The following is a 23,550-nucleotide window of genomic DNA, read 5'->3' on the forward strand; positions in this document are numbered from 1 at the left end:
GCTTCCAGACACAGGCCAGGGGCGAGGACTGGACATGTGGCATATCCGGACCCATGCTCATGGTTGGGTATGTTAATGGGCTTCCTAGGTAGGCCTGCAGACTGCCGGGCTTGTGTCCCTTCTCCCGGGATGAGCTTTGCAACTGGTTCAACAACTGAGATTTAGAACTAGGGGCAGACCTGGGGGACAGAGGAGTTACTTTCTAGTTCCATTTCTGCCAGACTAGATTGGTTATGCTAGTTAAGTCACTTCATCCCACCAGGCCATACTGTCCATGCTGTTATTGTCATTATCCACAAGGCAGTAATGAACAGTAAGCATCACCCATTTACTGAGCACTTGCTATGTGCCATGCCAGGTCTAATTCTCACAGCAAGCAGATGAAGCTAGTATTATTATCCCCATGGGCTTTTTGTTTGTTTTATTTTTGTAAATTTATTTATTCTTTTTAAGTAGGCTCCATACCCAACGTGGGGCTTGAACTCATGACCCTGAGATCCAGAGTCACATGCTCTACCAACTGAGCCATCCAGGCACCCCTATCCCCATGTTCCTAATCAGGACTGGGGAGCTCAAACATCTTAACCTCTCCAAGATCACCCAAACACTCTGCTGCAGAATTACAATGTCAAGTTCACATTTTGTCCAGCAAGCTGCACTGTTTGAAACAGATTCTTTCGTTCATTCAGTAAAATTTTATCGGGAACCTGTTCATTATGTGTTGTATGCTGTTCTAGAATCCTTACACTGATGGGTAGGAGACAGGGACTCACTAAAATAAGAAAGAAAACGACAAGTAGACCAGAAAATGAATAAAATACGTAGTCTATCTGGCGGTAGTAAGTACAATGGAGACAAAGGAAGCAGGTGGGGCTGAAGAAGGGGGAGCTGTTGTGGGGGGGCTACAGTTTTAATTAGACTGACTGGGAAGTTATCACTCAGAAGGGGACATTTGAGCTAAGTCCTGAAGGAGGTGAGGAAGCCACTCGTGTGGCTTTTAGGGGACAAGCATTCCAGGCAGAGGGACCAGCAAGGGAAAAGAAGTAGAGGCTAGAGTAGGTGGTAAGTCCCAGGCATGGCAAGTTGCAGGTGGTGGCAAAGAGGCCTGGCGGGGCTAGCTGCTGGAGTGGAGTGAGGCCGGGTGAGAGAGGCAGGAGATGTGGGCAGAGCTGATAGTGTGCTGTGGGGGAAGGACCCAAGGCACGAGGACTTTGGGTTTTGCTGTCAGTGTTGAGGGAGTCCTTGCAGGGTCACGAGCAGAGGAGCAGGGGACTGGCTTGATGGGACTGTCTTTTATTTTATTTATTTATTTATTTATTTTTAAGATATTGTGATATTTGCCTCCAGGAGCTTTTCTTTTTCTCTTTCTTTTTTTTTTTTTTAACGTTTATTTATTTTTGAGACAGAGAGAGACAGAGCATGAATGGGGGAGGGTCAGAGAGAGGGAGACACAGAATCTGAAACAGGCTCCAGGCTCTGAGCTGTCAGCACAGAGCCCGACGCAGGGCTCGAACTCATGGACCCCGAGATCATGACCTGAGCCGAAGTTGGCCGCTTAACCGACTGAGCCACCCAGGCGCCCCTGGGACTGTCTTTTAAAAGGATCTCTAGGGGCGCCTGGGTGGCTCAGTCGGTTGGGCGACTGACTTCGGCTCAGGTCATGATCTCGCGGTCCGTGAGTTCGAGCCCCGCATCAGGCTCTGTGCTGAGAGCTCAGAGCCTGGAGCCTGTTTCAGATTCTGTGTCTCCCTCTCTCTCTGACCTTCCCCCATTCATGCTCTGCCTCTCTGTCTAAAATGAATAAACGTTAAAAAATAAATAAATAAAATAAATAAAAGGATCTCTAACTGAGAATACACTGAGGGTTGATGGGGGGTGGGAGGGAGGGAGAGTGGGTGATGGGCATTGAGGAGGGCACCTGTTGGGAGGAGCACTGGGTGTTGTATGGAAACCAGTTTGACAATAAATTTCATATTAAAAAAAAAAAAAGAAAAAATAATGAAAGGCTCTCTAATGGGAATCCCAGGGTTTTCATGTTTGTCACCTGCCCTTATGGTGGCCTCTGGGCTCTGAGTTTGGCTCTCTGAGGACGCGGGAATGAGTCTCAGTTTGGACATTTCCCTTCCTTCAACAAAGGAATAAAACGAAAGGCCCAAACCCACCAGCGGCAGGCCTCTCCTGGCTCAAAACTGCTCCCAGCAGCTGAACATCTGAGCACCATGGCTATCCTAGAAATTTCTTTGAATTTCTTCTAAGAAACAAAACCCTTCCCAGAAACACTCTGTGGTTCACCTTTCAAGTTCCCCAACCACTGAGCCCTTGCCTCAGGCAGAGTTTGAAGTTAGCTATTTGATCAGTCACTTGTTTCTCTGTCAATCACCAGCCTTGAAAAAAAGAAAAAAAAAAGACAAAAGAAAAAGGCTCCTGGATGCAGGAGAGACCATTAGTTTCCTAGTCCTCAGAATCTTTGCAGGAAACTGGCTTTGCCAAAGCTCCCAGGAACACACAGGAGGCCACTTGAGCCAAAAACATGTGCAAAGGAGGTCAGAACGGAAGGGTCAACGCACCCTAGTTCCCAGAATTTACTCCTCTAAAGGCCTGTCTGGAAACGGTTTCCAAGAGTAAGTTACAAAGGGGAGAACATTCCACGCCTGTTTCCACTCCAGTTGGTTTTGAGTTGGGATCAGGCCTGTTGTAAGCCCCGCTGCTCATCCGTGTCCTGACCAGGGAGAGCGAAGGAAGACTCCCTCCTCACCTCTCAGAAACCCAGCATTTGCTTTGATCACACCTCACATTTAAAGGGCTCTGGTAGAGGCACTCCATACCCCCGTCAGACGTGGAGCAACCTGACTGAAATCTGGAAGGCGGCGTCCACCTCAGTTTTCCCACCTGGCAAATGGGTGCAATACCACCAGCCATATTTACTTTGCAAGAAACCTGGTCAGGATGAAGAAGGGAACAGAGGGCTCTGCAAAGGACTGGGTCACCACAGGAGCAAGAACTGGAAACCCCCGAGCACTCACTCCCCATCCTTCACCCCACTCCCTGCCGCGTGGGCCGCACCACCAGGCTCCCATCTTGTGGGCTGGCAGGGTCGGTCAGAGCGAGGAGAGGGGAGAGTGAGGGTGGGTGTTCATCCCCCCACACCCTCTACCTCGGTGCTGTGGGCTGGCTACAGGTGTCCCAAGACCACAGCTCCTGTCAGAGGGCACTCCCTCCCTGACTTTCAGACCTAGGGTGGCTACACTTCATAGCAGCCACCAGCCCAGCCTAGTACTGTCCCTGCGGCTGTCTGTATCTTGCCTGCACTGTGTGAACTGCCTTTTTAGTAACCCCCCTTAAATTACCCATGTTGGGTGTTCCATCTGTACTGGGCCTTTATCTAACTGAACCTCACGGGTGACCCTGGGGGTTTGCTGGGCTCCTGCCTTTCCTGCTGGAGCGAGAGGGCTCCCATGGCCCCAAAAGTAATGATAATGGCTGCCAGCACCATGCCATATATTTTTTTAATCTTTTTTTTTTTTTTTTTTTACATTTCTTTATTTTTGAGAGAGAGACAGAGTATGAGTGGGGGAGGGGCAGAGAGAGAAGGAGACACAGAATCCGAAACAGGCTCCAGCCTCTGAGCTGTCAGCACCGAGCCCGACGCGGGGCTCGAACCCACGGACCGTGAGATCATGACCTGAGACAAAGTCGGTCGCTCAACCGACTGAGCCACCCAGGCGCCCCCCACACCAAACATTTTTAACTCATCTCTCATTTAGTATTCATACCGGCCTCTTGAGGAAAGAGACTTAGGGAGGCTTTAACTTGTCCAGGGCCAAACAGCTCACAGGTAGAAGGGCCAGTATTTGTACCCAGGCCATCTGACCCCATTACTTACATTTGACCACCAAAGTCCACTCTGCCCCCGCCTGGCTCTTCTGGAAGAGAAGCTGCCGCGTGTTTAAGCTGCAGTCCAGGCTACAAGTCTGTGTGTTCTTTCACACACGTCTAGCCATGCGGCCACAGTCTCCCCCTGACCACCTAAATCTCTCTGGCTGCTAGCTGTGTGGCTCTGGACAAATTACTTAACCTCTCTCTCAGTTTCTTTATCAGTAAAATGGAGATAAAATAGGGGCGCCTGGGTGGCGCAGTCGGTTAAGCGTCTGACTTCAGCCAGGTCACGATCTCGCGGTCCGTGAGTTCGAGCCCCGCGTCGGGCTCTGGGCTGATGGCTCAGAGCCTGGAGCCTGTTTCCGATTCTGTGTCTCCCTCTCTCTCTGCCCCTCCCCCGTTCATGCTCTGTCTCTCTCTGTCCCAAAAATAAATAAACATTGAAAAAAAAAAAATTTAAAAAAAAAATAAAATAAAATAAAATAAAATGGAGATAAAATAGTACTTACCTCAGATTGTTGTGAGGTTGTGAGGATAAAACACATTAATACATGTTTAGAACAGGGCCTTGTGCATAGAAAGTGCTCGAGCAGGTTATCTATTGTTATTTTTGCTATTGTTATTTTCCAACTTACCAAAATTCTCTCCCCCCCAGATGTCCATCTGGGCATCATACTTTCCCAAATGGTTAAACCAGGACTTGTCGATCACGAAGATTCCCCCAGCTATGACGGGCGTCCTAGGAGCAAGGAGAGGAGAGAGGCAATGCATGAGCTGGAGAAGCTGGGAGCCCTTCTAGGTGGTTCCAGAACCCCGGGCCATTTGCCCCACAATCACCTGCTTGCAGAGTCACAGGGGCAGGATATCTGACCAGCTCCCTGGCCTCTGTCCTCTCTGTCCCTGAGACCTGGAACTGAGTCAGCACTTAAATCGCACACCTGCAGGAGCACCAGCAACTAAACGGCCCCCCAGCTGCCTCCCAGGCCCTCAACCCAGGGAAGGATGGGGTCTCTGCAGAGCCCAAAGCTGCACTGACCTTATGGGCTTGGTGGGGTCGGTCCTGGCAATCTTCTGCTCAAGAGGGATCTGCTCCCACTTGAAATGCAGGCTCCAGTCAAATCCTAAGGGACAGAGCAGGGTGAGGACAGAGCTCTGGGCAGAGCCCACTGGCGGTGGCTGCTCCCTCGCTCTGCCAGCCCTTGGTGTCTCCCTTGATCAGAGCCCAGCTCATAGAGGGCCTTGGGCAATTCATGCAGTCGTTCCTTCACTCAGAATGAGACAAGCCCCTGTCCTCATTGAGTTTCAATCTACTGGGAAAGACAGAGCTACAAAGATAAATCAATAAAAGCATAATCTGCTAGTCGAAGGGGAAAGTGCTAAAAAGAAAAATAAAAAAAATAAAAAAAAAAGAAAGAAAGGTATCCATGCTATTCTAGTAAGGGTAGTCAGGAAAGACTCCCTAATGAGGTCACATTTGACCTGAATGAAGGACTGATTCATGGAGATATCTGGGGAAAGGGAATTCTAGCTGGGGGAACAGCAAATGCAAAGGCCCTGAGGTGATTTTCCTAAAGGAGAAATGCCTGGCTCCCTTCAGACTTCCACTCAACTCCCAGGATCTAAGGAACTGCTGTATCCATTTTTTGGAACTCTGGGCCCCAAATAGGAAAACCACTCTGCCCACTAGCTCCTAGCAACAGATTGTCTAGTGCAGCTTGTCCGATAGAACTTTCTGCAATGATGGTCATGTTCTGTATCCGCACTGTTTAATATGGTAAGCAGTCGCCACACGTGGTTACCGAGCTCTGGAAATGTGGCTAGTGCAACTTAGGAAGTAAATTTGAATTTTACCTAATTTTAATTAATTTAAGTTTAGGTAGCCAAATATGGCTATTCTATTGAACAGCACCACTCTGAAGTCTAGACCAGAGCTGTCCAAAAGAAATAAGATGCAAGCCAGAAATGCAAGCCACATACGTAATTTAAATTTTTCTAGTAGCCATATTCAAAAGTAAGAACATATGAAATTGATTTGCATAATATATTTAGTGCAATATATCCAATGTTTTCATTTCAACATGTAATCAATATACAAAATCACTGAGGAGATATTAAAATAATTTTTTAATGTTTATTTATTTTAAAATTTTTTTTTTCAACGTTTATTTATTTTTGGGACAGAGAGAGACAGAGCATGAACGGGGGAGGGCAGAGAGAGAGGGAGACACAGAATCGGAAACAGGCTCCAGGCTCTGAGCCATCAGCCCAGAGCCTGACGCGGGGCTCGAACTCACGGACCGCAAGATCATGACCTGGCTGAAGTCGGACGCTTAACCGACTGCGCCACCCAGGCGCCCCAATGTTTATTTATTTTTGAGAGAGAGAGAGACAGACAGACAGCAAGGAGAGGAGGGGCAGAGAAAGAGGGAGACAGAATCTGAAGCAGGCTCCAGGCTCCAAGCTGTCAGCACAGAGCCCTATGTGGGGCTCGAACCCATGAACGGTGAGTTCATGACCTGGGCCGGAGTTGGATCAGTCATTTAATGGACTGAGCCACCCAGGCGCCCCGTGAGGAGATGTTTCACATTCTTTCGTACTAAGACTTTGAAACTTGGTGTGTATTTTACACTTACAGCACATCTCAATTCAGACTGGTCACATTTGAAGAGCTCAATAGCCAAATGGAGCTAATAGCTACCGTATTAGACAGCCCGTGTCCACACCACCTCCAGCTATACGTATTAGAAGTCATGCAAGGTTGAGGACTCCCCTCCCCGCCCAAGACACTGTCATAATCATGCCTTCTGCCAGGGCCTGTGGCCATGGTCCCAGGGCTGGCAGCATTGGGGAAGGATGTGTCAGTGTTTGCAGAGAGAGAAAGACAAAAGACTAGCTTGGAGCTATCACTGACTGTGCCAGAGGGCTTTGTCCCCAACCTCGGGGCTCTACACTATCCCTTTCCATGTTCTGGAGGTAAGGGGGTGGAGTGAGACGCTCCTGCACACCAGGAGGAAGAGCACCAAACCCAGGGCTTTAGGTTGCCCTCACCTGCCTCTTTCAAGCCTGCGGCTCCTCCCCCCCCCCCCCCCCCGGGGGCCAGACCCACCTCCTCGAAGATCCGCAGATGCAGCGAGGTAGGCAAAATTGTCCAGACTGATGACATCAATGATGGGGCTCACCACGCGGGTGTGGTCCTAGGCGAGGAACGAGAGATGGTGTGAGGCCAGGGACTCCTCGAAGAAAGGCCCAGCCACCTGCTCTTCAAGGCGTGGAGCACCCAGCCCTTCCTGCAGAACATGTCAGGTTCCCGGAAGCCTGTCCTGCAGCACCACATCCAGGCTCCCGGAAGGTCCCACCTGGGTTCCCTGGGCACAGTGCTCTCCCAGCCTCTTCTTCTCACACCAGGTTGAGCCCTGCTGGGATCTCACCTCCTCAATGAAGCCCTGCCTGATGGCTGCAGGCTGGGGATTTCTTCCTCTGTTGAGCTGTTCTCACAATTACAGTCCAGACAATTCCTGGGGCACTGAGCCACTGACGTGGCTCTTCTGTTGCTGGTTTGAACTGTGGTTCTATTAACTGTCATCCACCTTTGTACACGTTTGCGTTGAGTCTTCCCAATCGGACCACCAGCAGCTTGAGGGCAGGGACTCCGCGGTCCTTGTGCAACCTGGGTGTCACTCTCTTATGCCACATCCACTTCAAGGAACCCTTCATCCCCCAAGACACGAATCCACCCCCATTGGTGGGTAATGTTAATTTTATCCAAGGGTAATGGTGTTGGTGGATCATGTCATATACCCTGTGCAAAACTATCAACTGCCATCAGCCTTCTCTTCTCTCTCCCTCCGTGGAGGGACACAGAACAGAGCCTCTTCTCTCCACGCATTCTGCGCGGACCCTCAAAATCCTCTTGTCCGCAACTTGGAACCCAGCTCTGCCCCTCAGTTTACATCCCATCTCAGGACCACAAGAGCCTGGGAGACGGCGGAGCAGGGGAGACCACTCATAGTTTCTCACAGAGCCCTGCGGGGGCCTCGCCGTCTCCTTTTTAAAGACCTTTTTGTCCTGAGATCTAATTCCCATTTTTATAACAATTTTATTAGCCATAATTGACATGTGATAAAATTCACCATTTTAAAGTATACAGTTTGGTGGCTTATAGTATATTCACAACATTGTGCACCCACCGCCCCTATCTAATTCCAGAACATTTTCATCACCCCGACAAGAGCCCCTGTGCCTGTTAGCGGTCACTTCCCAACCGCCTCTCCCTGCCCTCACAACTGCTAATCTCCTTTCTATTTCTGTGGCTTTGTTTCATTCTAGACACTTCGCATCAGTGGAATCATATAATACGTGGCCTTTTGTGACCTGCTTCCCTCACTTAGGGAAATGTTTTTATCCTTATTGTGGCATGTATCAGGACTTCATTCTTTTTTATGGCTAATATCCTATTGCATGGCTGCCTCACATTTGTTTGCCCATTCATCAGTTGGCAGACTTTGGGCTGTTTCCACAGTTTGGCTACTCTGAATAATACTGCTCTGAACACTCCTGTACAAGTTTTTGCGTGGAGTATGTTTTCATTTCTCTTGGGTATACACCCAGCAGCTGCAAGGGTCATGTGGTAACTCCATGTTTAAACTTTTGAGGAACTGCCAGACTGTTTTCCAAAGTGGCTGCACCATTCTACGTCCTCACCAGCAATGAGTGAAAAGGCTCCTACTTCTCCACATCCTCGCCAGCACCTGTTACTGTCCATCTTTGGTTACAGCCATCCTGTACGTATCAAGTGGTATCTGACTGGGGTTTTGACTTGCATTTCCCTCAAGTCTTAATAATGTTGAGCATCTTTTCTTTTCTTTTCTTTTTAGCATCTTTTCATGTGCTTGTTGGCCATTTGCATCTGCCTTGAAGAAATGTCCATTCAAATCTTTTGCCCATTTTTAAGTTGGGTGGTCTTTTTATGGTTGATCTGTAATCACCTCATCCTATCCTCCATTTCTCCTACCCTTGCCTTCTAGCATAAAACTGGCATGTAGTAAGGGCCCCCTGCCCTCATCTCTCCTTGAGGACACCATCCCCCTCTCCTTCCTTCTCAGGCTTCCCAGCCTTGACCTGAAAATACCTCTTGCCCCAGCACAGGACCCGTCTCCCCCAGGAAGAAAACAACACCATTAGGAATAGGAGCTTTATAGCTCACCCAAGCTCTCATCCAAATGAATTCTCACAACAACCTCATGAGACAAATATTACAATTACCCCCATTTTCAGAGGAGAAAGCTCCATAACATGGAGTCACTCCGGAGGGGGCAGACTCTTTAGGCCCCTACTCTGCCTGTCCAACTTCAAAGACTATTCACATGCCCTCATGCCAAGAACATGGTGGGCACATCCCAAGGGACAGAGATCCTGTAGGGACAGACAGGCTCACCTCCTTTACCCGTTGCAGCATAGGCTGTAGCCACTCGGTATTCACTTCACAGTGGCTGTCCAGAAAGGTGAGGACAGCAGCTGTGGCCACATCTGCCCCACGGACTCGGGACCGGATCAGCCCTGCAATGGGAATGGACAGGGATTGGTAACTGGGACTGGGCCGATTTGCTTTCCCCCCGTCCCTCAAAAGTCTCAGGGCTCTGCACCCTTCAGGGGTCAAGGCTTCCTCTGAGTTACTGTGATTGTAATCAAAAGTTGACACCTGTGTTGGGCAAATCCCTCAGGAAACAATATATTCCTAGGCCTAAAGGTACCTACAGCCCTGTGCTTGCTAGAAGTCTCTCTCTGGCCTCTTCCACGCCAGTTAGAAGGTCTCCTTAGACTGACAGTTCTTTCTTAATCACACCTCTCACCTCTCTCTCTCTCTAACCTTTAGTGGCTCCCTCCTACCTGCCTTATCAAGTCCAAATGCCTTTCTCTGGCTTCCAAGGTCCTCTGCCATCTATCCTCACCCCACCACTTCCCCTGCTGACCAGGCCCAGATTCTCCCTGGCAGGGAGGAGGTAAGGGAGGTTAAGGGTGGGGTCCCTCCTCCAGGTTGGAATTCTGGCTCCTCTACCCATTACCCTGGGCGCATTCCTAAACCTCCTTAAGCCCCATTTTCTTATGTGCAAAACAATGGGCTGTTATGTGGAGTGAATGCAAGAACGTGAGAACGCAGGCAGGCAACGTGGTTGTCTGCTGCGGGGAGGACTCAGGAAAAGGGCTGTTAGTATCCCATGTGTACCTGTGCCAGACCAACGTCAGTGCCTGCAGTGTCCTCGAGCCCGGACTCCCCTGCCCGTTCCCGCTCCCCTGTCTCACAACGTCCTCACCCAGTCAAGGCCCACTCCCCGGTCCCTCCCCTGTCCTGCGGTCTCCATTCTACCCCCACATAATCATGGCCAGCCTGTCCCTGCGGTAGATTCTGACTCCTTGGCCTTACAATAAGCTCTCCAAGGGCAGGGACCACATTTCATACTTCAGAAGAAGTACAAAGTGCCTCCTAGAGTGCCATGTACAATCCTGTGCTGTGGACGATGCTCCAAAACTCTTCTTGATTGGAAATGAGGTTACATCTGCTTGATAGTGCCCTTTGATTTTCTCAAAGCATTTCCGCATGGCCTATCCCATTTAATCCTTACAGCAGCCATGCAAGGAAGAAAGGGTACAATTATTGACTCCATTTCTCAGAAGAGACAACCGAGGCAGCCAGAAGTAGAGCAACTCGCCTACAGTCATGCCGTGGCTGTGGAAAGAAGCGTCTTTCCACAGACCTTGCTCCTGGCCACCCGGAATGCGGCAGGCGCGTGCTGGCTTACCGTGACATGGCTCCAAAAGGGAGTGGGGAGGGGCGGAGGTCTAGGCCAAAACAGGTCTGCGGTGACACCTCGGGTTCAAGAACTTACCTTCCCGCCGATCGTTGCGTAGGCATTTGACCTTGGGGATCCTGGTCAGGAGCAGACAGTCTTCAGCTGAAGGTGAGGAGAAGGAAGCAAGCTCATTCAGACAGGGGCATCAGGCCCTAAGGGGTTCGGTCGCCCCTGGAACTGCCCAGAAGGTGTCCCATGGCGAGCCCAGGGAAGGGGCTGGGGCTGGGGAGGCACGCAGGAGCACGGTCATCTCTAATGGCCAAAGGATTGCCCTGTGCCCCACTCCCAGGCCAGACGGAGGAATGCCTGTACTAATGGGATTGCCCCCAGGGGGCGCCAGAGAGCACTAGTAGGGCGCAGGGCCAACACCAGCATAGCCACACTGAAGGGACAATCCTCAGCATATGGCAGTTGTAATAACAAAGGATGCTATACTGGTGTTGTTTCAGTTGTTAAAAAGGTCATCTCTGGGGTGTCCCATCCAAAAACACCACCACTCTGGGATGCCTGGCTGGCTCAGTCAGAAGAGCGTGGACTCTTCCTCTCGGGGTGGTGAGTTTGAGCCCCACTTTGGGTGTAGAGATGACTTAAATAAATAAATAAATAAACACAGAACAAAACAAAACACCACTCTTTCCCCTCCTTTGGCACCTGGGAGCAGAGTCAGGGAGGGCACCCAGAAAAGACTGAAGATCTGGTCGGGGGCAGAGGTCTGCCTGTGAGGTCCAGGATGACCTCCGGAGAGTTGGCCTCCACATTCTGGGGGAAGGAGGGTTTGGAGGGATGCGAAAAACAGAAAGTGCAAACTTACGATCTGAACTGAAGTCATCCACTAAAATGATCTCCTGGATCAGGCCGGCTGGAGTTCGGTTCAGGACACTAGAAGGATGGGGACAGAGGATCCCGGATTCAGGGGCCACCTTCCATTTACCTCTCTTTGCCACAGAGCTCCCCCACCACCCAGCTCAGGGGCCAGCACACTGGCCACCGGCAGCTGCTTGCAAACCTTCTGGGCCCTGAGCAGCGGCTGAGGAACAATGTGTTCTCCGGGCTTTTCCGGAGACCCGGCCGCCCCTGCACCTGCGGGGACTTGTGCCGGACAGGTGATGGTAACTGCTCCAGTGTAGACAGGACCTGTAGCTGCCCTGGCTGCTTAGGCTTAACAAGCCCTGCCCGGGGGCAATACACAGCTGGACCCCGAACTGCCTGCCTAGAAAGCTAGCGAGTCTCCTGGCCCGATGGGTTAGCAGGGGTATTCCCAGGGAAGCCCTTTCCCACTTTCCTTCCCACCGTCCTTCTTCTTCCTCCACTCCCTGGTAAAAGAAACCCATGCTTCCTTAATCCCTGGAATACCACTGGGCATTCCTTTCCACATCCTGTTCTCATTAAAGAAATGGGGTGAGTAGGAGTTGTACTGGACCACAGGACCAAGTTTAGGAGGACAGAGGAGCACCTCCCTCTGAATTGTTGACAGACACCTACTGGCCTGCCACTCATCCACCTGAGGCTTCATGTCCATCCCTGCCTCCCTTGGCCCCTGAACCTAGAATGTTTGCCCTTGTCCTGGGGACTTGACATTGTGTTTGTGCATCCCGATATCAGTTGGATTTCTGGGGTCTCCCAGCCCCAGCCTCTCAGAAGGATTGGACTCCCCCTCCCAGTGGCCACGGTCTTCATGCTGCCTGGCCCAGCACCTTGTCCCATTGTGCCCCCCTGCCCCCGTGCCCCCCTGCCAGGGGCTTGGCAGCGCTCCCTGAGGCCTCGGGGAGCAGCACTACTGAGATGAGGGTCCCAAGGGGTGGCTTACCTCTTCACCGTGCGCAGGAGGGTGGAGCGGGCCTCATTGTGGAAGGTGATGATGACGCTGGTGGCTGGCAGGTCGGCGGAGTAGGCCACAGAGGGGCAACTGAGAATGGAGCACAGAGGTCAGAGGGCACTGTGAGAGCCTCCTCAGGGCAGGCTTGAGGCTTCTCTCTGTCCAGCCTGCTGCCCCCTGGAATACCACTGTGGGATTGGGAAGGCTAGCCAAAACCAGGGTGCGAGCCTGCCCCTCCACGGAGTGCTCCTCCGTGCCCACGCAGCCCACCCTGGAGCCACAGGTTGGGGCACCTTCCCAGGCCCAGTCACCTTTGCCAAAGACCTAGGAGTGAAGCGTTTATGAGGGTTCTGACCCACCATGTGCAGGCACCGTTCCGGGCCCCAGCCTGGGGCCAGCAGACAGAACTCCCCGCCCGATAGAGACAGAGACATGGGGGACAAGAGGGAACAGCCTCTGTTTTGTGCCTGGCACCTGTCGCTTCTTTCTCCTGGCTCATGACATTTGTGGGATCTGGAGAGGAATCACCCCCATTCTGCCCGCATGTGACTCCCGATACTTACTGCCCAATACTGACAGCAGGCCGGTGACACCCGGCAGGGGAGCAGCCTCCCTCCTCCCGAGCCCTGGACCTCTGGAGCAAACAGAAGCCTCTGAGAAGACACCATAAGCAGCTCCTGCTACCCCGCTCCCTCCCCGCACAGCTCTGGGCTCACCTTCTCCCACATTTTTAGGCATTGGCTTCCCCCTCCTCAGGAAAAGGAATTAAAACAATCCATTCCTGCCAGCCTTCAGCCCTGTTGCTACTGCGAATGCTTTTCTTCGTGTTCCTGGGGCCGGCGGGAAGGCAGTTGGTTTTCATGGCAATCTTCTTCTTTATTACAATTGCTCTCTGACTATTTCGGCAGTGACTGTTTTTTTATTCCAGCATTCATTCCACTGACAGCAGCTTATAGTCGAATTCCCAGGCCCATTTCCTGCCCTGCCGGAGCGGACTGGGTCAGGCAGGCAGGAGTTCCACCAGCCTGGGACCCCCCTGGGAGGAATCCTGTGAGGCTTTAAAATAATTCTCCTTGAGAAGCAATGCGGGGAGTAGGAGGGGTGGAGGGGTAGGGAGACTCACCCCTGCCCCCCTGAGAAGCCAGACTTTCCAAGTGCATCCTCCCAGAGGCATGTGGATTTGGGGTTGGGGGTGGGCTTGGCCTGCTGAGCTGGGGAGTGTTGGAAGAAGTAGCCACCTCCCGGGTGCCCAGCTCAGCCCCCCCCTCCCCCCCCCCCCCCCCCCGGCACTGACCTCTAGGGGGCCAGGTCTCTCACTGTGAACCCTAACTATCCTGTGCCCAGGAAGCAGAGACCCTGGATAGTGATGCCCATTCTTCACCTGAAAGTGGCCAACCTCCCCATACCCCATCTGGGGGGATGAACTTGACCCCCTCCCCACCCGCCCCCTCCAACCCTCTCCACTCTGCATTTCTCTGGGATTTATAACTATGAGGATGGGGATTAATCTGGCTCCCAGGAGCCAAGAGCCTCTGAAGAGGTTTGTTCCATGCCTACGTTTTGAGTTTGGGGCTGGTGGGGTTTTCTTTGTGATGCTAGTAGGTCTGCCCTGCCTGGTCTCTCTGCTCCCCTTGAGGGAGATCGAGGCTGGGCTAGGAACTAGCCTGACAGTTTGGAGTCCAGCAGAAGCTGCAGTCTGGAGGGCCAGGAGAAGAGCGTGGCTCACCCCAGTGCACGAAAGCCAGCACCTTGGCTGCTCCCCTTACACACGCGTGCGCTCACCAACCCACTCCTGCCTTGGATTTGAAGAGTCTCATTTTAAAACACGCGTCGTCCCAAGAGGAACTCCTCCTTTAAGTTCTTCCGTGAACACCTGAGAAGGTGGGGGTTGGGGGCTTGGTGGGAGGGAGGACAGAGGTGATCCAGGCTAACCCTGGGTCAGTTCAGAGATTTGGGTCTGCAGAACCTCTAGGCCTTGGCCATGGCCAGGGCTTCCAAGGAAGGTCTCCAAGTGGAGCTGTGTGGACATGGCCTCGTAGACCCCACAGTGCAGGTAGACTCTGCACCAGGACCAAGAAAGAGCTTCTGAGACCTGAGCTGGCCCCTGGACCTGGGTGGGGGTCTCCCCAAGTAGCAGGATTATTGTCCTATTTGGCAGCGTGAGTTTCTGGAGGCTGGCAGCGCTGGGATTCCAGGACAGCGAGGACAGTTTGGGCCCCGCCCCCCAACTCAACATCCATCTCACTCTGACAGGCTGCAAGCCCACTGGATTTCAGGCGCATCTCCATGACCGACAAGGAAGGTGCTAGAAGCCTGTCCCCTTCTGCACCCTTACTTCATACACCTTTTGTGCTGTGGAGCAGCCGCTTCAGAAGGAAAAGCAATGTTGGCCCGCGTCATCCTCACCTACCCTCAAATCAGGACCAGCCCGGCCCTGGGTACACAGCTAGGTCCAGCCCAGCCCATGATGGTCACTCAAAACTGCAGGCCCGTGAGTGGTCAGCTCCAACAGGCCCTTGCTGATCTGTCTGCACGGAGTACAGAGGAAGCCCCCAAACCAGCCTGGGTTGGCAAGGAGCCTTGCCCCGAGGAGAGGACACTGAGGGGAGTCGTGAAGGTGCAGGTGGTGGGGGCGGGGGTTCCGGTGGAGTGTGCACAGACAGGGAGAGGGGCAGGAGGGTATCAGACTGCAGGAGCGTTAAGTGCTAGGGGGAAAAGGAGCAGAGGCTCGGGGTCAGCAGGGGTGGCTTGCACTTCGGGTGGAGGGGCTCAGACTGTTCCCATAGGTGAGGGCAGGAAGAGGGCGCTGGAGGTGGTGACTATAATCTAGACAGGACACGTCAAGGACCTGAACCAAGGAGGGGGGCTTGATGACTTCCCCAAGGTCGGTCACTCACACCGGGTGGAATCAGAGCGAGAATCATCATGGAAGGCGTCCTTGGTCTGCTCTGGGGCCTCTCCCACCTACCATACTGACAGAACCAAGAGCAAGGCTGGGAAGCTTTTCTGGGAAATGCTTCCACTGCTGTGGAAGCCGGGGCAGCAGAGGAGAAGGGAAGGGATGTCGATGGGGCAGTGCACAGAACTGCACTGTTTGCACAGTGTGGGCACGGTTGGTGGCACCTCTCCACCTCAGGCACCACCAGCAGGCTCGGCCACCCCCTCAGTCCTCCGTGCGGTCCCCAGGCAGGTCCCTCTCACTGGGACGCTGGACTGAGGTGCTGAAGGGCTTCCCCAGCCCCAGCTGAGTTTCCTTGGCCTTCTCAGGCCCTCAGGAGGTCAGTGAAACAGAAGAGTCAGGGAAACAACGGAGGGTGAGGGTTTGAGTGTCTCAGTAACTAGACTGGGTTTCTGAGTCTCCTGAGTGTCTGAGGGAATCTTTCACATTCCTTTTTTTTTTTTTTTTTTAAATGTGTATTTATTTTTGCGAGAGAGAGACACAGAATGTGAGCGGGGGAGGGGGAGAGAGAGGAGACACAGAATCTGAAGCAGGCTCCAGGCTCTGAGCTGTCAGCACAGAGCCTGATGTGGGGCTTGAACTCATGAGCCATGAGATCATGACCTGAGCTGAAGTGGGGCACTTAACCGACTGAACCACCCAGGCGTCCAAAATCTTTCTCATTTCTCAAATCCACATGACCAAAAGGAAGCAAGCTAAGTGGTGTTGGCCCTTCCCTCCACCTTTCTTTCTCCCTTGGCACAATGGAGGTCTTACCTGTAATGGCGGGTGTCCCGGATGGGCCGGTCGGGGCTCAGTTTGTCACTCTCTAGCTGGTTGAAGGCATGCTGCCTGTAAGGGTCCTCTCCAGCCTTCAGCTGTTTGGCTGCCAGGTACGCCTTCTCATCAAAGCCTCTGGAGGGTGTTCCTGTCACCTGAGACAAAGGTCAGCATCAGAGAGGTCCCGGGCAGGAGGAAAAAGCAGCCACTGTGTGCAAAGTACTTACTACTAGGCAGGAGCTAACTGCGTTGCCTCATCTGTGCCTTATCCCAACTCTGTGAGCAGGAGATCGTTATTTCCCCCGTTATTTCTTGAGCCTAAGGAAACTGAGGCTCAAGAAGTTAAAAAACAGTACCCTCATGTGTACAGGGAGCATACGGAAACTCTGTGTACTTTTTGCTTAGTTTTGTGTACCTACAACTGCTCTAGGAAAAAAAAGAAATCTATTTTTTTTTCTAAACCCAAGGTCAGTGTTAGTAAGTCACAGGTTCTGGATTCAAACTGGTTGTTCTGACCCTGAAGGTCATTCTCTTTGCGGGATTTGGAGAAGGCGACTCCCAGGATGAGGGGTCCTGAGGGGACCACCAAACAAGCTGGAGGTTGTCAAGCAGCCTGCGGCCTCCTATGGATGAACTTGGGCCTGACACCGGCTCAGCATGTAGGAAGTGCCTAATCGGTGAAACGCCCAGAGCTCGGACAAGCTGCTGCACAGAGAACTACCTGTGAGGACAAGCAGGCCCCTCCAGGCTCATGCCAGAGCTGCTAGAAGGCAAACGCAGACAATGATGCATATTCTCGGGGACTTGTGCGGTGCTGCTGGAGTAGCCCTGTGTCAGAGCTCCTGGCTCACAGGTGCTAAGAGCTGGGGAGTGATGGATGACAGATGCCATGGCCCAGCCTCTCTCCTCTTAGCCACACCCCACTATGTGGTCCCAAAGTCCCCCCACGAAAGACCTGGGGGAAGGACACATCTGAGATGAATGGATAGATAGATGGATCCTGACATCTCATTATTTGAACCAAGCTGCTGGCCGGATGTTTCCCAGCGTGCTTTGAAATATCACCAACCATGAGGCATCCCAACTACAACCCTTCTGCCTGACCGGCAGCCTGGGCGGGAGCTGTGGGCCCCCAGAGGCAGCAGGAAGGTGGGTGAGGATCGCCCATACATAGACCCTCTGCATGAGGACCCCATCACAGGTCTAGCTCTAGAGGGATGGTCCCTGGAAGGCGGCCGGACCTGGGGAAGAGGAGAGCAAGGTGTTGGGTGATTCTGGAGCACATCCACAGTGGCCCGGGGCCTCTGTGTCCCCCTGGGAGCCTAGCCCCCAGCCTCACGACACAAGAGTGCAGAAGCCTCCAGGAGTATCTTCATCAAAGCTGCCTCCCTGTAGGGTTCCAGCCTCCAGCTTCATCCTGTCCTGGGAGCCAGTCCCTGAGCCCCCTAAGGGCAGAGCCAGTGAGGGAGGTTTCCTCGTGTCCACTGGGCCCAGCCCCACGCTACGCACACATGCTCAGGATGGTGACCACAGCTGTGCCACTGCGGTATTCGGAGTTGGCGCCATGCCAGGGACTGGACAGATGTGGCACAGCCCCCCTGGACTGGAAGTCCATTTCAGGAAAGATGGAAGGAGGGAGGGAGAGGGCAGGGGAGACTGTTCTGACTTGAGTCTTGGATTGCTAGAAGGATGTCCAACTTTGAGAGGGAACACAAGAGGTGCTCTGGGTCCTTCCCACCTGGGAGAAGGTGGGGTGCTAACTCTGCCTCCCCCCCCACCCTCCTCCCGCATCCCTCCCAGCACAGGTCAGAGAAATGGCAAGCAGCCTCCAGTTGATGGCTGAGGCAAAATAAAAGAAGTGCAGAAAGCTCCCGAAGGGAGAGGATGCCGCTTTATTATCCTGCAAGTCAACTGTGGGAAATAACCGTGTTTATTTATTTAGGACTTCTGGCCACTCTGCGGGCTCAGGAAACCTCTGAGCCCTCATCCCACACTCACCCATCGCCCAATAAACATTGATTAAGAGTGGCCCATCTACCAGGCACTGGGACACCCCTCTGCAAGTTCCAAGGCCCATCTGATCATTCATTCATTTAAGAACGCTTGAATTCACTCACTCCTTCATCTAGCCACCCATTCATTGAGCAGAGCGCCACTGAGCAATCCCGTGTGCCAGAAGGAAGAGGTGCTTCCCCCATCCCCAGCCAGCTACCTTCCTGCCTTAAAGGGCTTAGTCCCTTCAGGGCCTCAAAACTAAGCTAGACACCCTCAAAGATGTCCAGAAATGCCTGCTGCTCCCTCAGCAGATCCATAGCCTCTGCTGCTCCAACTGTCCTCCATGGTTAGACCCTTCACTTGTGAGCCACCTTGTGAAGAGGGGTGCCATGGAAACACAGTTCCTGCTCCCTCCCAGAGGTCTTAGCTCTGCTTTCACGTTGACCCAGCATCTCTGGGGCCGGGAGCTGAAACATTAGTTGGCTCTGAGTCAGCCGAAGTGGAGGAGACACTGAGGAAGGGTAGGATGTGACCTCTGCGGGGCTTTAATTTCCTCTATCCAGCGCCTCCCTGGCCTTACCCGGCAGGCACCACCCAGAACTCTTCTACCTGGTATCTAACCCCCGTTTACAAGCCCACACCCGCAGCTCATTTCCTGTGGCCCTGTTCTTTGATCTTGAGACTTGCAGACCTTTGAATGTCCCATGGGTACCTCTAACCCAACACCTCAAAACAAATTCCTCACTGATCACCAAAGCTGCTGCTTCTCCTGCGTTGCCTTTTGCAGAGGGGGGCAGGGCGAACCCCCTGGTCCTCCAGGCAACACATCCAGGGGTCATCCCCGATGTGCCCCTCCCCTTGATGCTCCACAGCCTGACTGAGACCCCTGCCCTGCGCATCCACAGTGGTGTCCTATGGGCGTACCGCTAGTGCTAAATCAACAAATATTTCCTGAAAGTCTAGTACGTGCAGACACTGTGGAAGAGGATGGGAAGATAGAAATCAACAAAAAGCAGTATGGACCCCAGAAAAGAAATCTAGGAGTCCAGATCACCCCTCCTTGCTCCCCACCCCATGCCAGACGTGGCCATGGAAGATCATGAAGAAATATCCCCACCCTCAATCAGATCACGGGTAGCTGGAGCATGGGCCAAGGAACTTCATCCCATCCCAAGCCTAGCTGGAACAGTCCAGAGATGGCGCATGCATCATGGATTGGTGACCAGTGAATGCTATTCCCCTTCTCCCCTCTTCTAAAGGGGAAGTGTGTAGCTGTTCTCCTGTTTTCCCACCCACACTGCTTACTAAGCACGTTGGCGAGGGGTAAATGCATCCTTTGGCTCTAGGCTTCAGGACTATGGGGAGCTATATCTGGACCAGCCCGAGAGACCCAAGATCCTGGGCTTGGAGCCAGTTGGAGCCTCTGGATGGGAGGCGTACTGCTGCCCTTTCTGGAGGGGACGAAGGCACTTGGAGCTCTTTGTGCAATTCCTGCATCACGTGACACTGATGTCCGTGCTTTCCTTCTCTTTCCTTTCCACTAGAAGGTGAGCTCCCCGCCTTTGGGCTCCCAGCACCTGGCACGTGGTAGGTACTGAGTGGATGTCTGCTGAATAAAGGAACGAATGCATGAGCAAAGGAATGAATACCTAAATATTGTCCCTGTCTCAAGTATAATCAACAGGGGAGAAAAACACAGAGAACAAATGGGATTCTTTGACGCATCCTGTGACCTCCAGTGGCTTTCACTCTCCCCCCAGGCACAGTGGCCCAGGACGCTCCGTGAGTGGGGGCCCAGTTAACACCGGACTCGGGTTCTGCCGTTGCTGCCTCCCGGGCTCTGTTCTGGTCACACTAGCCTCATGTTCTTTGAGCCTGCCGGCACCCTTCCCCTCAGCCCTTCTGTTCCTTCTGGAAGGCTCTTCCAGGTCTCTGCGTGGCTCCCTCCTTCACCCTTCTGCAGGGCTCTGCTCAAACTTTGCTTCTCCGGTGAGCCTTCCCCAACCACTACCGGTAACACTATGACCTCAGCCCCACGCTCACACCCCCTAACTTCCCTCTTTGTTCTATATTTCCTTATGGCACTTAGTGTCATCTGGTGTTCTACGTGTGTATTCTGTTTATTTTATCTTCTTGACGGCTTCTCCCCACGAGAATAGAAGCTTCACAAGGGCAGGGGCCATCTGTTTTGTTTAGTGCTGGACCCCAAAACCCAGAACAGTGCCTGTGTGAAGGTAGGCTTCAAGATCAATGGCTAATGAACGCATGAGCAATGAGCTGTCATGACCTCACTCGTCCCCCTTCCCCCTCCCACACACATGTACTTGGCTAACACATTACTTGGAGCTGAGATGGACCAAAGTGGGTGGCAGGGTAGTTTCTGCTTGCCTTGGGGATTTCCTTCCCACTCCTATCTCCTGGCTGAGCTGTTAATCACTGTCCTCCTGCCCTACCAACACCTCAATCTCCACCACGGGGATGGGCACAAGGCCCAGGCGAGTGCACTCCCGGACACAGGGATGGATGAAGGAATTGTCACTCGACTCAATCTGGGCCAATCAGAATCCATCCTGGAACTTTTTTTTTTAAGTTTATTTATTTATTTAGAGAGGAAAAAAATGTACACACGCACGCACATGCAAGTGCAGGGGAGGGGCAGAGAGAGAGAGAGAGAGAGAGAATCCCCAGCAGGTTCCGCACTGTCAGCACAGAGATGCATGCAGGGCTCCATCTCACCAACCGTGAGATCGTGACCTAAGCTGAAATCAAGAGTCAGAGTCTTAACTGACTGGCCACCCAGGTGCCCCCATTTTGAGAACTTTCTGTAAGATGAGCTCTTATGGTGCCTGGGTGGGTGGTCCAGTTGATTGGGTGTCCGACTTTTGATTTTGGCTCAGGTCATGGTCTTTCATGGGATCGAGCCCCATGCTGGGCTCTGCACTGGCAGCATGGAGCCTGCTTGGGATCCTTTTTCTCCCTCTTTCTCTGCCTCTCTCTTGCTTGCACGTGTGCATGTGTGCTCTCTTTCTCTCAAATAAATAAACATTAAAATACATACATACATACATACATTCATACAATAGGCAGGTTTAAAACAAAAAGATGAGCTCTTTTTATCATCACTGCTAAGCTTGGGAGGCAAAGTCTTCTTGCCTACCACATGAAGAAATTTTCTCTGGAGAAGGAAGCCAAGAAGAAACAATCAGAGCCAAGAGACAGAAAGAAAGCTCTATAGTGATGTTGTTTGGGGTTCCTCATGGGCTAGTCATATCTGATTCAAATTCATCTTGGGTTTTTGGGTTTTTTTTTTGGTATCTGTCTATATCTATCTGTCTATCTACCTTCCTACCTACCTACCTACCTGTCTATCTACTACCTATCTGTCCCTTTGTGTGTGTGTGTGTGTGTGTGTGTGTGTGCATAAACTAGTTTGAGTTGACTGTCCTTCTCTAATAACCAAAAATCCAGAGATGTCAGTCCCTCAGTCATTTCGATGGATAGAAAACCATTCTCCAAAAGTAAGAAACAAATCAAAAACCAAAACCAAAAAACGAGCCACCAATGGCAATGACACAGTTTGGTGGCAGCCAACCATTCCAAGACATCAGGCTGGTCCCTGGAATCTGGCCGAGTGACTTGAGCCCAGAGTCAGGAGGGGTAAGCCCAGCCTTCCCCAGCAGGCAGGGTTGTGGTCAGGCTTTGGGGTGGGGGTGGGGGTTCCATCTGGACAATAACTTAAGAGCCCCCTGGAGTTCCCCGGGTGAGGAAGGAGGGTTGGGAGATGGTGAGTGACAGCTTCCTGGGCCTCCCACAGCCCTCCAGCCTCCTCCAACAGCTCTTGGCTGACGTCTAAAGACGGTGGCCTCCTCCCCAGTCTGTCCTTTTGGGAAGTGCCCAACCCAGCACTTCCACGTCCAACAAGGTCAACCACATCTGAAATTGTTTAAGCTGAAATAATGAGTCTGCTCTATAAAATGGGAAGAATGATTTCTCATTTTGGAGAGTTTTATTTTCAGTCCATCACTTCAATTAAACTTTGAATCCTGCCTGACCTGCTTCAGGTTTTTTTCCAGCTAGATTTGCTTACTTCTTCTTGACTGCTAAATTTAGGAAACAAACAGCAAAAGGGGAGGTTGAAAATAAGAAAGGAAAATATTTTCCACATCATTTTTAGCAAAAAACAGTTCAACCCCAAATCCCCCAGCCTTGTAAACTTTCTTTTAAAACACACATGTACCCCTAGATTGAAGATTTGAACAACTCAAACTCCTTTTAAATAACTGCTGTCTAATTTCCTTTTACTGCCAGTAAAACAGGTACCTGCTGGGCTTGCCTTTCACTAAATTTCAGTGAAACTGCAAATAAAAAGCCTCTGGTTCTATATTATGGATGGCTCCTGACTTTTTGTCTGAGTCTGCTCTAAACCCAAAACACCTGGCGAACAAAATGTGCTCCCAACCACTCCCCACTCCCCTGGGAACAAAATCTCATCTGATGCTGTGTCCTAAGTTGAAAGACTGCCATTCATCAGGAGGGCTGGGAAACCAAGCACATGATTCACCAGCTCTGAGCGCAAGGTGTCAGGCTCCCAAATGAAAAGGCGGGTCCCACAGGGCCTCCCTGCCGGCAAACCCAAGCCGCTGGGTTCTGGGGAAGCAGCCAACCCCCGCTTGGTCCTATCCAACCAGACAAGATGCTGGGGTGGCACAGGGCCGAACACCTCAGCGTGGGCACAGGGAAACTCGCCTAGGGTATTCAGGGGCCCTCAGGGGCCTGCTCCAGACACGTCCCCATTTCTGTTTTCACATGACCTCGAAGGCAGTTACATAAGGGTTACCAGCCTGGCCTTGGAAATCTGAGGGCTCTGGGCTAGGATGCCAGTGTTGACTGCTGTCTGGCCTTGGGAAGTCACTTCCTGAGCCTACTTCTTCACCTGGAAAATGGGGATTATTGTGAGAATTAAAGGAGATGATGTAGATAATGTGCTTAGCACAGTCTCTGGCACATACACTGTAATTATTCATTATTATTAGCTCACCTGCCTTTTTACCAGTCATTGTCGATCTTGGCTGCACATTAGAATCAGAAGAATCAGAAGATTTAAAAAGTCCCGATGCCCAGGCCCTACCCAAGACCAATTAAATCAGACACTCTGGAGGTGGGAGCCTGGCATCAGGAGTTCTTAAAGCTCTCCAGGTGTTCCAAGGTGCTAGCAAGGCTCAGACGCTGCTTTATATCGAGGCAGGACGGAACCAGTGCTAGTCATGGGCTGGTGAAATCACAGGACGGAGGACTAG

General features: G+C 52.1%; 1 protein-coding gene and 1 non-coding gene across 2 annotated transcripts in view; both read right to left on the bottom strand.

The window, feature by feature from the left end:
• Positions 1-23,550, bottom strand: part of GALNT16 (polypeptide N-acetylgalactosaminyltransferase 16) — a 90,418-nt gene that overhangs the window by 14,592 nt on the left and 52,276 nt on the right. The window contains exons 2-9 of the mRNA XM_047079881.1: positions 16,256-16,413; positions 12,532-12,630; positions 11,536-11,603; positions 10,761-10,826; positions 9,311-9,432; positions 6,983-7,070; positions 4,913-4,997; positions 4,512-4,615 (exon numbers count right to left, since the gene is read on the bottom strand). Coding sequence (XP_046935837.1) covers positions 4,512-4,615; positions 4,913-4,997; positions 6,983-7,070; positions 9,311-9,432; positions 10,761-10,826; positions 11,536-11,603; positions 12,532-12,630; positions 16,256-16,413 — 790 coding nt within the window. The remainder of the gene's footprint in view (positions 1-4,511; positions 4,616-4,912; positions 4,998-6,982; positions 7,071-9,310; positions 9,433-10,760; positions 10,827-11,535; positions 11,604-12,531; positions 12,631-16,255; positions 16,414-23,550) is intronic.
• Positions 463-535, bottom strand: TRNAQ-CUG (transfer RNA glutamine (anticodon CUG)). Its single transcript has one exon. It is a non-coding gene; the product is annotated as a tRNA-Gln (tRNA).

Source organism: Lynx rufus, unplaced genomic scaffold (assembly GCF_022079265.1).
Source record: "Lynx rufus isolate CCGP_SWC_20201006 ecotype Redwood Valley unplaced genomic scaffold, mLynRuf1.p SCAF_17, whole genome shotgun sequence".
Classification (NCBI taxonomy): Eukaryota; Metazoa; Chordata; class Mammalia; order Carnivora; family Felidae; genus Lynx; species Lynx rufus.